Raw genomic sequence first — 14,059 nt, forward strand, 5'->3', positions numbered from 1 at the left:
ATGTAGCTATGATATGTTGTTTGGGTTGAGAGCTGCAACATTTGACAAAGTGCAATATGCAAAGGATAGTAATGTTCTGATTGTTGTATTAGTCCAAGAGTGGGTGGAAGAGAGGGGAACCTGTCCTGTTGTATATCGGGGTGTGGAGAGAGTCTCCTCCTTTAAATTCCTGAGAGTTTACCTTAGTGAGATTTTCTCTTGGAAAATCAACATAACTCACGTGGTCAGATGGCCCAACAGAGACTCCATTTCCTCAGGGTCTTGCGAAAGAATAATGTTAAACAACAACTGATGAACTTCTTTTACTGGTCCACAATAGAAAGTGTCCTTTCCTATTGTATCACAGTGTGGTATGCTGGCCTGACAGCCATGGACAGAAAGTCTCTACAGAGGGTGGTGAATACAGCACACGATTTCATGGGCTGTCCCTTGAGTCTGCTAGATGACATTGCAAGGGATCGTTGCCTTAGGAGAGCGAGAAAAATTATCAGGGAGAACTCACACCCCGGCCATCACCTGTTTAATCTTCTACCCCCGGGCAGGAGATATAGAAGTATAATCAGCCCTACCAACAGGCTAAAAAATAGCTTCTATCTGTGGGCTGTTAGGCTATTGAACAGAAAATAACATAGGAAAATTGACTTGTTCGATGAGAGATTGAGTGTTGGGGGGGAGGGAGGCTTGTTTAATTTCATTGTACATAGGTTGTACAATGACAATAAAGGTATATTATTATTATTATTATTATTATTATTATTATTATTATTAGGACACTTTGTTTAGAAATAATAATGAGAGAATTATCCTTCAAAGCTAAATTTCTCATTTGTGCTGTTCTGGATTTTTCTGTGACATTTATTGATTGCATTATTTGTATGTTTGTCTTTGATACTTTGTTTTCAACTTCCATTCTAAATCACCTAGAGAAGTATCTCATGGGGTGATTAAATAATAGAAACAAACAAACACAAAGAATTCATTGGATCTGAGTTATAATTTTCAAGAAACATTTTAGTTCATCTTAGGCAAGAGCTTAATATTTTATACAATGTATGACAAAGTTAATTTAAAAAGTAGAGTTCAGTGTATCCCTCATTCTTTTTTAAAATTTATTATTATTATTATTAAACATTAATTAACATAAACTCAACAATACCATACAATACATTACATACAATACATACCCTACATACCTACATGTCCAACATTACACCACACGTGTTAGGCTTCCAACTCTTCTCTTTATGCTTTGTTACCAATCTTAACTCTGTACGCATATCACATTGAATCTTCTACTTTTTCCTTTTTGTTATTCTAAACATCTTTTACTATACCTTCCCTCTGTTTACAAGATTTAGTCTGTATTTGCCGGGAGACTTGCATTGTCCATATTTTTGAGACATTCTTTGAAAATTGACCATTCTTTATTGCCTTTTTGAATAGTGTTTCCTCTTATTCTCCCTGTTAATTTTGCAAGATGTAAGGATTCAATAATTTTTGCCAACCAGTCAGATTTGGTGGGGATAATATTACTTTTCCAAATTTTGGCTATCAGAATTCTTGCCATGGTGGTGGCATACATAAATAAGAGTCTACACTTTTTATTGATTTCCATAGACATGATACTGAGCAGGTCTAGTGGCAGACCACCTTAATGAGACCTCCATTTTAGGAGGAAATGTCGCTGAAGGGTTTGCTTGATGAGAGAGATTGAATCCTATGCAGAATAATTGATCCTCCCTGCCTCTGTTCATCCGGAGTTGATGCTAAACTGAATACGCCCTGCTCACTCACCTATGTTTCAGTAATACCTGCCAGCAAGGCTTTTTTTCACCTGAACTGAACAGCAGCAACACCTGACTGGAGACACAGTGGCAAATAGGCCAGGATTCTGAGCCCTGGAGAAAGAGCCAGTAGTAGGAATAGCCTGTAAACTGCTGCCCTTTCTTCTCCTTACCTGATGAAGAGTGAGCAAGTGGACAGAGGTGATAGCTCATGCACCCTCTGGGCAGTGCCGCAGAGCCCAATCCTTTCCAACATACTGCTCTGAGAGCTATAGATTATTAGCATGTGATTACTAGTGGCTGCTTGCTCTGCTCATGAACCCTTGTCAATCCTTGTCCCCTGACGGGGCCTTCAACTGCCACTCCATCCCCTTACATTGAGGTCCAGCTTTGAGGGCCTTCTGGCGGTTCCCACCCTGCGAGAAGTGAGGTTACGGGAACCAGGCAGAGGGCCTTCTTGGCAATGGCGCCCACTCTGTGGAACACCCTCCCATCAGACTTCAAGGAAATAAACAACTATCTGACTTTTAGAAGACATCTGAAGGCAGCCCTGTTTAGGGAAGTTTTTAATATTTGAAGTTTTATTGTGTTTTTAATATCCTGTTGGAAGCTGCCTAGAGTGGCTGGGGAGGCCCTGCCAGATGGGTGGGGTATAAATAAGAATTTTGTTGTTGTTGTTGTTACCCCCTCCCCTTGCACACTCTTCAAACCCCATGCCCCCCCTCCCCTTACAGCTCACCTAACCCACCCTACCCTCGGCTGAGTATTGTTCTGCCATTGTGCTGCAGTTGGCCAGCCAGCTAAACTGTGGCATTGCAGTGTTTTTTCTTACAAAAATATAATACGAAATACTTGTATTGATTATGGATAATAACTGAGTGCACAACTGTGAATGGGAAATGGGACAAAATGAGAAAGAGTTGTTCATCTTTACTTCTGGTGGACCTTATGCTTTGTCCTTCTGAGCACAGGAAGCTAGTTTTACAAATAGATGCTTTTAAAGTGCATCAAATGACAAATCATATTATTCAAAATTATGATTTCCCCTTTATTAGAAGAACGGATCTAAGTTTGATCCAGTTTTGGAATGTACAGACCAGACTTTTTCTATAAAAGAAAACGGTGTCTGCAACGTGCACTAATGTAGGATAAAATGCACTAAAAGTGTAGCTCATAAATTACTCAATCAAAAGGGTTTAAAACATTTATGTCAGAATATTTTCAATGCAATTGATAAATAACACTTACTTTTTGTTCTCCATCTTGACAGATATTGTTCACAGAGATCTGAAATTGGAAAACATTTTAGTTAAAAGCAGTGACATTGATGAAGAAAATGAAATGAAATTAAATATAAAGGTAAGCCCAGAAATTGCAACACTTTACTTTAAGCAGTACTTTTGCCTGTGGTTTTTTTAAAACCCAGGAATCAGAAGTCAAGTTTCCAAGTAAATGCCTATTAGTACCTTTTGAACTGAAACATAATGGTGTAATCAAGCCAAAAATAAAAGGTCTGAGATAAGAACAATTGACAAGAATGTAGGAGTCAAGTGCCATTGAAGAAAGTTCTTGTTGAGCAAAGAGTAGTATAGTTATAGGCCATTTAAAAAGAAATGTTTTTAGAAGTGTACTGTGTTATTCTTATACCTTTTTGGATGTAGTTCCAAGCCATTAGCAAGAGTGAGCTGGGGAGCTGTAATTAGTATGAATTATGCATACTGCCAATTTATTTTAAACATTTTAGTAATTTTGAAAAACATATGATGCTTTACATATCAGCTACTTTCTATTTTGTAGACTTTGGATATTATAAGTATTTACTACCTAAACGCATTAAACGTATCAAGAACTTACACTCATTTATTTGTGTGGAAATAATTGGAACTTGATGGTTGCTAAATTATATATTACTTTATCCTTACTTAAAAATTTTATTGCTGTTATAAAATGGCTGTGAGGATTGTATAAAAAGTGCATGCTGACACATAGAACCGAAGCACAGAGGTTCAACCTGCAGTAACTAAAGCAGCACACTATGATAAATTGTATTTTACTTAGAGTGTTCTGTGTGAATCCGAACTTTTCTTTGCACAAGTTCACAAGAACAGTCCACCAGGCATTTCTCTTCATGTGTTTGCTTCTGAACATACTTTTGCTTGTAGCTGCATGGAGAAATGTACAATAATTCTCCAGCTGGGGGTTGTTTGTGCTGTGCACTGGAAGGGAGAGGAAGAGCGAGGACAGTCATGTTTCCCCTGGCTCTGCAGACTGGGCTGTGACAGCTTGCTGATGTGACTGTGCAGCCTTGTTACTCCCCCTGTGTTGGTGTCAATGTGGTACATTCAAGCTTCTGTTTGTTTTTCCTGGGAAGACTAAAGAGAAAACCCGTTTGTTTTGGCTGCTTTGGGACTATGCTCAGCCTCTGTGATCTTCCTACCCTATGCCTTGTTTTCTTCACCATCCTTGTAGTTTCCCCCAATTTTGAATGTTGCCCATAAGTGCCATATTGCTGTCACAACTGACATTTTGCTTTGGACATTGAAATGTGGTCTTTGGGCTCAGTGAACATTGGTATCCCACAAAGACTATTGTGTATGTGTGTGAGGGTATCCTTAAGAGGCCCTGAGGCTTTCAACACCCTAGACCAGCGTACTGGAATAGGGTCTGTCCCACCCACAGGGAAATGGCCAAGGCATGGCTACCCACCTGCATTTGGGTCTCTGTCTACTACCAATATCCCTTCCAAATTTAGTAGATTAGGCCAGCAGAAACTGAATCCCAGCAGTTGGGCTTGGCAGGAAAAGTCCTATATTCTGGCATACTTATTTGTTTACTTACTTACATTTCTATTCCACCTTTCAAGGCTCCATGCATGTGGTCTCTCATCAAGGCCCTAACCAGACACAAAACTGCTTAGCTTCAGTGAGGTGGTAGCCTCACGGATATTTATGCCATATAATTTAACTGATACAATTTCTCTTTTTTATTCACTCATTTCTATTGTGTTTGGTCCCTTATTTTTCTTCTTCCCAGTCTTACCATGGATATGGTTTTCTGCTCCAGCATTATACAGATAGTGGTAGCAGTTGCTCTAGAAGCTGCCAGTCACAGGCGTAGCTGCTGAATATATCTTTGAACCACTAGTTTACCTTTTAGGGCAGCATTTTGGGGTAGTGTATAGAATGTTGTACTTGAACCAGGGGCATCTGAGTTTGAATCCCCACTGAGCCATAAGGAACACCAGCTGACATTTGGTCAGTCACTCCATTGCAGGCAAACCTATATTTTAGGGTTGTTGTGAGGATAAAATAGGAAAAAACCTCACATACATGTTCCTGACCCCCTTGGAAGAAAATAATATTACTACATTTCTGCTTGTGATCTCTCATGAACAACTGCAAATAAGTGCAAGGAAGCAGCTGGTGGACTGGTCCTTGTGTGGACCAGTCATTTATTTAGGAAAAAGTCTGTAAGGAAGAACAAAAATAGCATGAAGAAATTCTTGTTCTACTAACCACAAAAGCTGTTTTAGAGGTGGGAGGGAAATGCTTCATTGTGCAGTGGAAAAATGTGAAATATTCTGAAACTTTTTTCTGTAGCTTAGCTTTTCAAGATGCTCCCAGGATTCATTAAAAGGGGGGAGCAAGGTAGTTATTAACTTTTCCTCAGGTATGTTTGTGTATTTCTGTTGGCACAGTACTGCTCTGTGTACTACTCTGTGCCAGGCACACAGCAGTGTGGCAGGCCACAGTAGAACAGCCCCAGGCACTTCACATCCTATCTCCTATGCAGTATCCTGGACCCAGTGCACATGTGTATCTCTTGCTAGGCGCAGGAATAAGCACTATACACAGTGGAGCTTGTACTAATAGTGAAGTCAGACCCCAGGAAAACAAGGTAGGTAGGGGGAGGTAGTAGCTGAATTGGCTCACCAGAAGGAGGGGAGCCACTAACGTTGGCCTCCCGACCAGGAGGACTGAGATGGCGGAAAGGTTGATGTAGTGCAAACAGACATGCAGAACTGATCTAGTGCCATGCCAACATCCTCACTGCCTCGCACCTCTCCCTAAGTAACAGCATTCCACCTGCCAGGAAGCTAGCATAGCAGCTCCACTCCACCTGGTGAGCTGCTCCTGGATACAAAACTGTAGCTGGGCTTCTTCTTCTTCCCCAGTCCCTGCCCTCACATAATAGTGTTCTGGCAGTTGAGGTAGCATTCAGCATTAGGCTGCTGTTGAATAGCAGTCTAGAAGGATGGATGAGTCTGCCCCAGCTTCACCCCATCCTGTGCACCTGTGGAGTCTCCTCTGTATGTGTCCCAAACACCCAGCAAATCATTTATCTCCTGATTCTTTCCTGTCCGACTTCCTTCCTGGCTTCTTTCCCTCTTGTTGCTGTTCCCCATATTTATGTCCCCCAATGATCCCATCACTAAAATATTCGGCTTTTTTAAGTGCTTTGATCAGACCCTATAGCAGCACACACTTAGCTTGAATCTCATTAATAAGCTCTTCACTTTTCATATGCTCAAATGCTAGTGCAATTTGCAGTGTAAGTATTAAAGTTGTTTCAAACTTGGCTCTGAATATTTATAGAAGGACTGGTGCAGAGCTTTCTCTTCTTTAGGTGTGCTGTTATAGGAGATCATTTGGGAAATCTAGTCAGATTCCGTTAGGTCTCTCTGAAGTGGTTTTGCAATGAACAATGAGCTCTTCAGAGGAATAAAAGAGCTGCAACTACATACCAGCAGAGAATTTTCAAGACAGTTGAGTTCTGTTTCCTGTAGGTGACTGATTTTGGTTTAGCTGTACAAAAGATGGGAGGAAGCGAAAGCATGTTTCAGTCTACCTGTGGGACTCCTATCTACATGGGTAAGTTCAGTGCTTCATATGGTAGTATTCCCATTTAGTTTCATCACATGAAAGACTGGCATTTGAATGGAATAAAACTTTATTTTGTAGCCCACAGTCTGTGAATAGGTGGTTTACATTTGTTTAGATGTATATATACAATGTCCTCGTTTTGCCCATCGTTGCTTTGGCATAATGATAATAATAATAATAATAATAATAATAATAATAATAATAATAATAGGACAGGAAGTGTTAAGCCCCAAGTAGATGCACCCCACACTGCAACATTTTGTTGCAAGGCCCCACTTGTTTCATATAAATGACTATCTTTGCATTGGCTCAGCAGGCAAGGACATTGTGAAGCTGCATACAGCTTGTTATGATGACTTTCTGATCTAGAAATCAGTATTGTGTGTGACAACCCTCTCTGTAATTGGCTTTTCTATTCTGCATTCTGTGTTTTAAGCTATGTTGTTGACCTGGGTTTGATACCATACATCAGGTTTCCTGCCTTGTTATGACCCTTGGTTTAAAACCAAGACTGATCCAATAGCTGTGATATTATAATAGCATGTCAAAATGAGATTTTATGCTCTCTTAGCAATTGCTTTACAGCTTCAAAGCAAGAGCTGAATGTAGTAAAAGGATGTTTTCTGCTAGCTGTGACACACACTAAATAAGTTTTGAAGGCCAGCCCGTTGGTTATGTAACACATGCTAAACTAAGACAATTAAAGTTAACTTGCTTCAGTGTCAAAACGGATGAAGTACTGATGCATGAGTATTTACCTTGCCCTTTTCTCTGAGGTGAAATGTCCTTGGCAGACAAAGAGAACTAACCTTGTACTAAAGGACAGTACATTAGGCACTGCTAACTTTACCCTTAAGCAATTGTTTTAAGTGTATTGAAATCAAACAAATTCAAGCTTTTTATTTGTGTATGCAGCCCCTTCACTCCTCTCTTCATGTTATGCAGCTATGAAACTGGAAAGTCTTTTCATGTGTTGTCTTAACTGAGATACTGTGGTTACCCACTTTGGAAGAAGTAGGTTATTAAACAAACTTGAAACTTGTGACTGTAATTTCCTGGTTTGGAGAAATGGGAAACTTTTGCTAATTAGAAACTTTTTGGTTTAATCTTGGCCAACAGAAAGGGAGCTGTGAAAGGGCAGAAAGTGCAGGGAAAAGGTTTGTGCATATCTCCATTTAGTAACCTGATATGTGATCATCTGAGCCAAGCCAGTGATTAGTGAGAAACTTTTATGTACATTTTCAGTCATAGGACATGTATAAATATATAAAAGATAATTTGAAGCCATTTTTTATTTCCAAAAGCATGTTTATATTTTAAATTGATGTTACCCATTTTCAGATTTGTCTTAAATGAATATTTAAAGAACCCCTTCTGTATTTAAATCCAGCATATAACCTTATGCACTACACTTGTTTACTAAATGGAAATGTGTTTGTGTGGTGTCATGAAGCATTTGCTATCAGTATTTTATAAGCAACGTTTTCTGAATTTATAGCTGGAAAGAAAACCAATAATGCAATTACTTAGCCACAATGTCATCATTCCTAAATGATCAAAGTGAGGACACATCAGCATGAATTGTTAAGGGCTGTACATTATTAATCTCAACATCTGCTGCTTTTCTTTTTTGCTTCGGGGAGGAATAAAGTATATCTCATCAGCACATGCTTTGTTTTAAGCATTTTAAAAGTATTTTTTTGTATTATTAATAATATTCTTTCTGCTTGGTTGGCAGCCCCAGAAGTGATCAGTGCACATGACTATAGCCAACAGTGTGATGTTTGGAGCATAGGTGTCATTATGTATATGCTGTAAGTAGCTTGTAACATTTATATAAAATGAAAATATCCATCCTAAAGAAGGTAACTTTGTATTTAATCTTCCCTTTTAAAAATAAAATAAAATAAGGGCTATTACTTGGCTTGGCTACATACTAGCTGAAATTATTCATTGGTTAGGTTGTCTTTCTTGACTCCTTTTTAACAGGATTGGTTAATCTTTTCGGTACAATTAAACCTCAAATCTAGACCCTCTTTCAAGTAGGTGGGCTTAGGATCAAAGCTTTAGAATGTACTGTACATGTCTAGGCAGCATGAAGGGTCAGGCTATTGTTGACAATATCTTTTTAATGAAAAATAAGGTTTCATGAAAATGTGGTCCATTCTTTTTGTCAGTGTTGGCATAGACTTGACACTGCTCAAGGCATTTGCCTACACTGTCTGCCCATTGTACTGCACAATTTTATATACTGTGTCCAGTGTATTTAGACATTGTTAAAAAATTTAAATTTTGATTTTTAATGACTTACTATATTTGAAGAGTACAACATATCGTATAATAGAAGAATACAGTAAGAGAAACAAATTATTCCAGATACACAAGTAAATGTTTTTACTTCTCCAGTTCTTGTAATTATTCATTTGTTTTAATAGAATAATTCAAAATAATCTAAAACCTCCATTTGATTGTGGGAGTGATGAATTTACTCAGTTATATTTATTTGTTTGAGCATAAGAGAAAATGCTCAGATTAAGCAAACAAAAGCTGAAATGTTGTATGTATGTATGTATGTATGTATGTATGTATGTATTATTATTATTATTATTATTATTATTATTATTATTATTAATTTTTTTTAAAAAACCATTAAGAAAAATCCCCACATGGCATGTGGATCCAGGTTTTAAAGTATTTTTCCTTTAATGAAACCTTTCAACTAAGCAAACGAAACGTGAAATTGTGGCAGAGAATTGCCCAGAATCATCTCTTCTGCAGCACTTGCACACGCTCAAGATCTGTCCCAGAGGGTTGAGGGGGGTCCCCCTGAAGCATATTTTGGGTGGGGGTGCGCAGGTTGAGAAAATGAAAGGAAAGTCCTAGTGTTTCAGGGAACTCAGTTTATGTAGTGCTAAATACAACCTAGAGCCCCTTTGATGTGGAGAGAAAGACTTCCCTATCAGCTCTTCTTGGTAAAAGTGCTACTTCGGGCTAAACATGAGATGACAACGGAAGTAAACTTTCCTACCCCCACCTCTCCCTGTGTAACACTGCTTTCAGAGTGTTGGGTTCTCATAGGTTAACTAGCAACAACATCTCTGTTCTGGACAAGTGCAAACAGAGGAAGAACATGCATCTTACCTTAAGCTGATGCAGTAGGGGGTGTACCACTCCCCCACCTATTGTTCCTTCAACTCCTTCAGTGTAGCTTTTCTGCATACCATAATATAGATTGAACAGCTTTATTGCTTTTCTTTTTTTTAATTTGTGGCACAAACTGTGTTCTACAAACTTTTTAATGCTGAGGCAGTACCAGTTTTATGGCCATACTTTACAGTATTAATGTTGCCACTGAAGAAGTCACATTTGCACAGTATAGCACAGCTGAATGCATTATAAATTGGGCTGGGGTAACTGAAATACCTGATTGGCCAATAAGAATTCCATGCTGTTTCTGCAATTTGCACAATTCACAGGCCTTGTAAAAACACAGAGCAGTGAATTGTGCTGATTGTAGTCACAGCTCAGGACTCCTGACATTATACTTTAATTAACATATAAATATTTTAAATTAGCATTTTATAATCACAATAGTATTATAACAATGCAACATTATATTGCACTTCATCCAGATGACAGTTAAAAAACCCACAAACATACTGCCTAAGTATTAATAGAATCCACTTCACACTCCTTTTATTGCTGCAAATGGTATTCAAGAGATATATAAGATATGTGTTTAATTTTCATCCAGTTTTCATAAGCAACACACCCTACTATTGTTAGATGGACTTTTGAGCCATGATGTCTAAGTGAATGCTTAATGTTGCCATTGCTACATGATGTTCCCTGTAGCTGAATGAGTCTGCATTCACCTTCTAGCAACCAAAGCAATGACAAAAGTGCAGATGGCATGACTTATCTGAACAAGTGCTTATCTGTTAGAATTGGCTTGATCTTGAGCTACCTAGGAAATCCAGGCCTTAAGATTTGATCCATTTGTTCAGATTTGTTGAATTTTCCATGTGATGTGTTTGTATAATAGAATAATGCTGCTGTGATGCTTTTAATGGAATGTGTCTGTAATTTGCTTGCCATTTCTCTTTTAGCATAGGCCAGTAAAACAACAAGCAATTATGTTTTTATTGAGCTCCCCGTGGGCTGTGTTTGGCTTAGTTTCGTAGACCACAAGTTCTACCACAAGGCGCATAGTAGCATTTTATGTGGCCAATATTTTTATCACTGCATCTTACAAAGCAGCTATGCTGCCAAACAGGATTGAAGCAAAAATTCTCCCAGTTTCTCTGGAACAATTTCAACAGTGTTGAAATAACACTAATTTTTCTTTAATGCCTATGAAATATTTTCAAATTCTTTATCCTCAGTTAGGTTTGCTTGCCATCAAGTGATATAACCATGCAGCCAAAGCTGATTGGCCAAATATCCATACACTGTATGATCCTTGATTGCCCAGAATAATCTATGTGACTTATTCTGGAATAAGTGCTGTCACATTCTCAATAGACTTTATTTAACCTCAGTGACATAATCATGTAGCCCTCGGGTCACAAGTCATTTTGGACCAGGGAACACATTTTGATTTTTCAGAGTGCTGGGAATGCCAGTCACAAAATGGCTGCCACAGGAGTGTGGCAGAACGCAAAATTAAAGAGGCCTAGAAAATAGAATGGAAGTAGGAAAAGTACATTGCCACTGCCACCTGTTGGGGTCACTGGCAGCAACTGGCACCCAGGGCCCCATATTATTTGTGTGGGTGCTCGGCACTCACACTGTGCTACTTCCAGTGCTTTGTGAGGCCCAAAAGTTGCATTGGAGGCCTTGCACGGACTTGGAGGTCGCATCTGAGGCCTCTGACGCAACTTCCAGGAGGAACCGGAAGTCATGTCCGAGACCTCTCAGGGCCTCGAAATTCATGTCCAAGGCCTTGCAGAACCTCAGAGATCACGTCTGAGGCTTTGCAAGGCCCCTGACACATTGTGTAATTTAGGCACATCACCAGGAATGGCTCTCCTTGTGTGTCCAAACTGCCCTGACCTCAATCTTCCTGGCCCTGCCCCTTCATTGTCCTAGTATGTAACAATGCTGTTGCTGCTCGAAGGCCAGAACAATGGTAAGCCCCTTCCTGCTTTCACTCCTATTAGCTTATGCAGTGGTATCTTGGTTCTCAAACTTAATCCGTTCTGGAAGTTTGTTCGACTCCTGAAATCATTCAAGGCACAGCTTCTGATTGGCTGCAGGAGCTTCCTGCACTCAAGCGGAAGCCACGTCAGATGTTCAGCTTCCAAAAAACATTCAAAAACCAGAACACTTACTTCCGGGTTTTGGGTGTTCGGGAGCCGATTTGTTCGTCAACCAAGCCATTCAAGAACCAAGGTACGACTGTATATCATGTCTGTTGCGTTTTTGAGGATATTCTGGGTTAAAAATCCATCAAATAAATATATGAGACTTGTGAGAACTGTCATTTAAAAATAAATTGCTAAAATGTTTACTTATGGCATTTCATAGCAGAGTGAAATAAACCTGATGGTAATGATTATATATTTTGATTTTGAGTGGCAGGCATCCATCAAGGATAGGTGACAACATTTTCTAAATCTACAGTAGACTTAAAATTAAAGAAAAAATACATGCTCCCTACATTTGGTGAATCTGACCGCATGCTTCTGTTCACTTTTTTGTCATGTTACACTTAATGGCAATGTGTGCAAGTTCTAAATTAGTGATGATGACTATTTTTTTAGAGATCACCTGGTATAAATTCTTTTTCATAATTGTCAGGAACTAGGGCATTGGGCAGGTATTCTAGGGCCTGGTTGTTTGTGAGAATGATCATATTAATTTTTGAAGCCCAGTGGGGTAGGAGACTGGCAGGAAGGAGCCTACGTTAACCATTCACAGCCAGGAAAAGGAATTTGCCACTGATTATTTTCTTTTTCCACTTATCAAATTGGAAGAGCCATAGTTTAAAGCAAACTCCAATCCATTTCTAAGCAAGGATTTCTTCCAAACACTGGTTATGAATCTAGTTTAACTAGCATTCAGAGGCAGCCTACCACTCCACAGTAGATCGCTGTTCGTAACAGGAAGCAGTCTTTCCCCATTTTTTTTTTAATCCACAAGGAACATTTTCTGACACCCTTTTTTTCCTCTTTAAGCAAGAGTTGCAGAATTGGTACCTTTTTTGTTTTGAGGATTTGTTCTGATAGTTCTCCCACTGTGTATTTAGGAACTGGCTTGGGGAAGTTTTCTTGCAGTTGCTCCAGAGACAAATCTTCTCCCACTGCTCTTATTTTTGAACCAATATGATCTTTCCCTTCCTGCTCTTCTGCCTCTGGCCAATACTTTGCTCTTTTTATGGATATTGTGCACTGCAACCAAGAAGCTGCAATGAGGAATTTCGTAGCCTGGATCAGATGCCAAAAGCTAATGGTTTATTGGCCTAAGAATTTGCTGGGGTTTATTATCTTGGATTGTAAGTAGTGATTAAATCATTGTTTCTTGGTTCTGATATCATGGGAAAGAGTGGTTTAACAAGCCAGGATAGATGCACCAAAGCCAAGTATATGAGAGAAGGAGGGGAGGGGTGAGGAAGAAATGTCTAGGTACAGAAGAAAGTTTGAAAGGTTCACTCCGGTATAAATACTTTTTGCTATTGCCTGAAATAATTTAGGAGGGAAATCCCAGTAAGCCCTGGGTGGGGAGGGTATTCCACTAATGAGGCATTGAGAGGAATGCTTTATCCACTGATCTCAGGGCTTAATAGAGGAATCATAAGCAAAGTGTTCCTAGGCTAGGTAGCCAAACATTCTTTTCTAGTAGTCAGCAGTCACACCACAATACTGCCTACGAATGAGCATGAGATCATTTCTAGACTAATTGGACCTTACAATCAGTGCTGCCAACATAGCATGCACAATGTGTTTAAGTCTTGTTCAGTGCAATTCTATGCATGTCTAATCAGAAGCAAGTCTCACTGAGTTTGGTGGACTTACTTGCAGGAAACTGTCTATAGGACTACAGGCTTGGCTGAACAACAGCATAAAAATATAGATCATATGTCTTAAGAGACTAGCTGAGCTGAGCAGTCAAAATATGAGAAGCAGAGTTTTTGGTGCAAAGTTTTGCCATTTCTGACAAAGAGTCATCTTGTTTGGGAGCTTAAACTAGCTGTCTTAAACCTCCGGGGTTTCAAAATCATTTGGATTTTGTTTGTTTCAGAAAACAAAAATGTTATATAGAATTTCAATGTTTATATAGGGTAAAAACAACAATGTACATTGTTTTAAAAGCAACAATGGAGATATAATAACCTGGCTTAAACTCCTATCCAAAAGAATGTATTGCAAATGTGAAGAACAGCTTGCCTAT

At 39.1% G+C, this 14,059-nt stretch overlaps 1 protein-coding gene across 29 annotated transcripts in view; it reads left to right on the forward strand.

Moving 5' to 3' along the window:
* The window catches only part of STK33 (serine/threonine kinase 33), a 59,281-nt gene that overhangs the window by 30,966 nt on the left and 14,256 nt on the right, over positions 1 to 14,059 (forward strand). For all 29 annotated transcript variants that reach the window (XM_083710031.1, XM_083710022.1, XM_083710025.1 and 26 more), the window contains 3 exons: positions 3,055 to 3,143; positions 6,571 to 6,655; positions 8,406 to 8,481. In XM_083710031.1, the coding sequence (XP_083566157.1) occupies positions 3,055 to 3,143; positions 6,571 to 6,655; positions 8,406 to 8,481 (250 nt within the window). The remainder of the gene's footprint in view (positions 1 to 3,054; positions 3,144 to 6,570; positions 6,656 to 8,405; positions 8,482 to 14,059) is intronic.

Source organism: Podarcis gaigeae (assembly GCF_964106915.1).
Source record: "Podarcis gaigeae genome assembly, chromosome: 1".
Classification (NCBI taxonomy): domain Eukaryota; kingdom Metazoa; phylum Chordata; class Lepidosauria; order Squamata; family Lacertidae; genus Podarcis; species Podarcis gaigeae.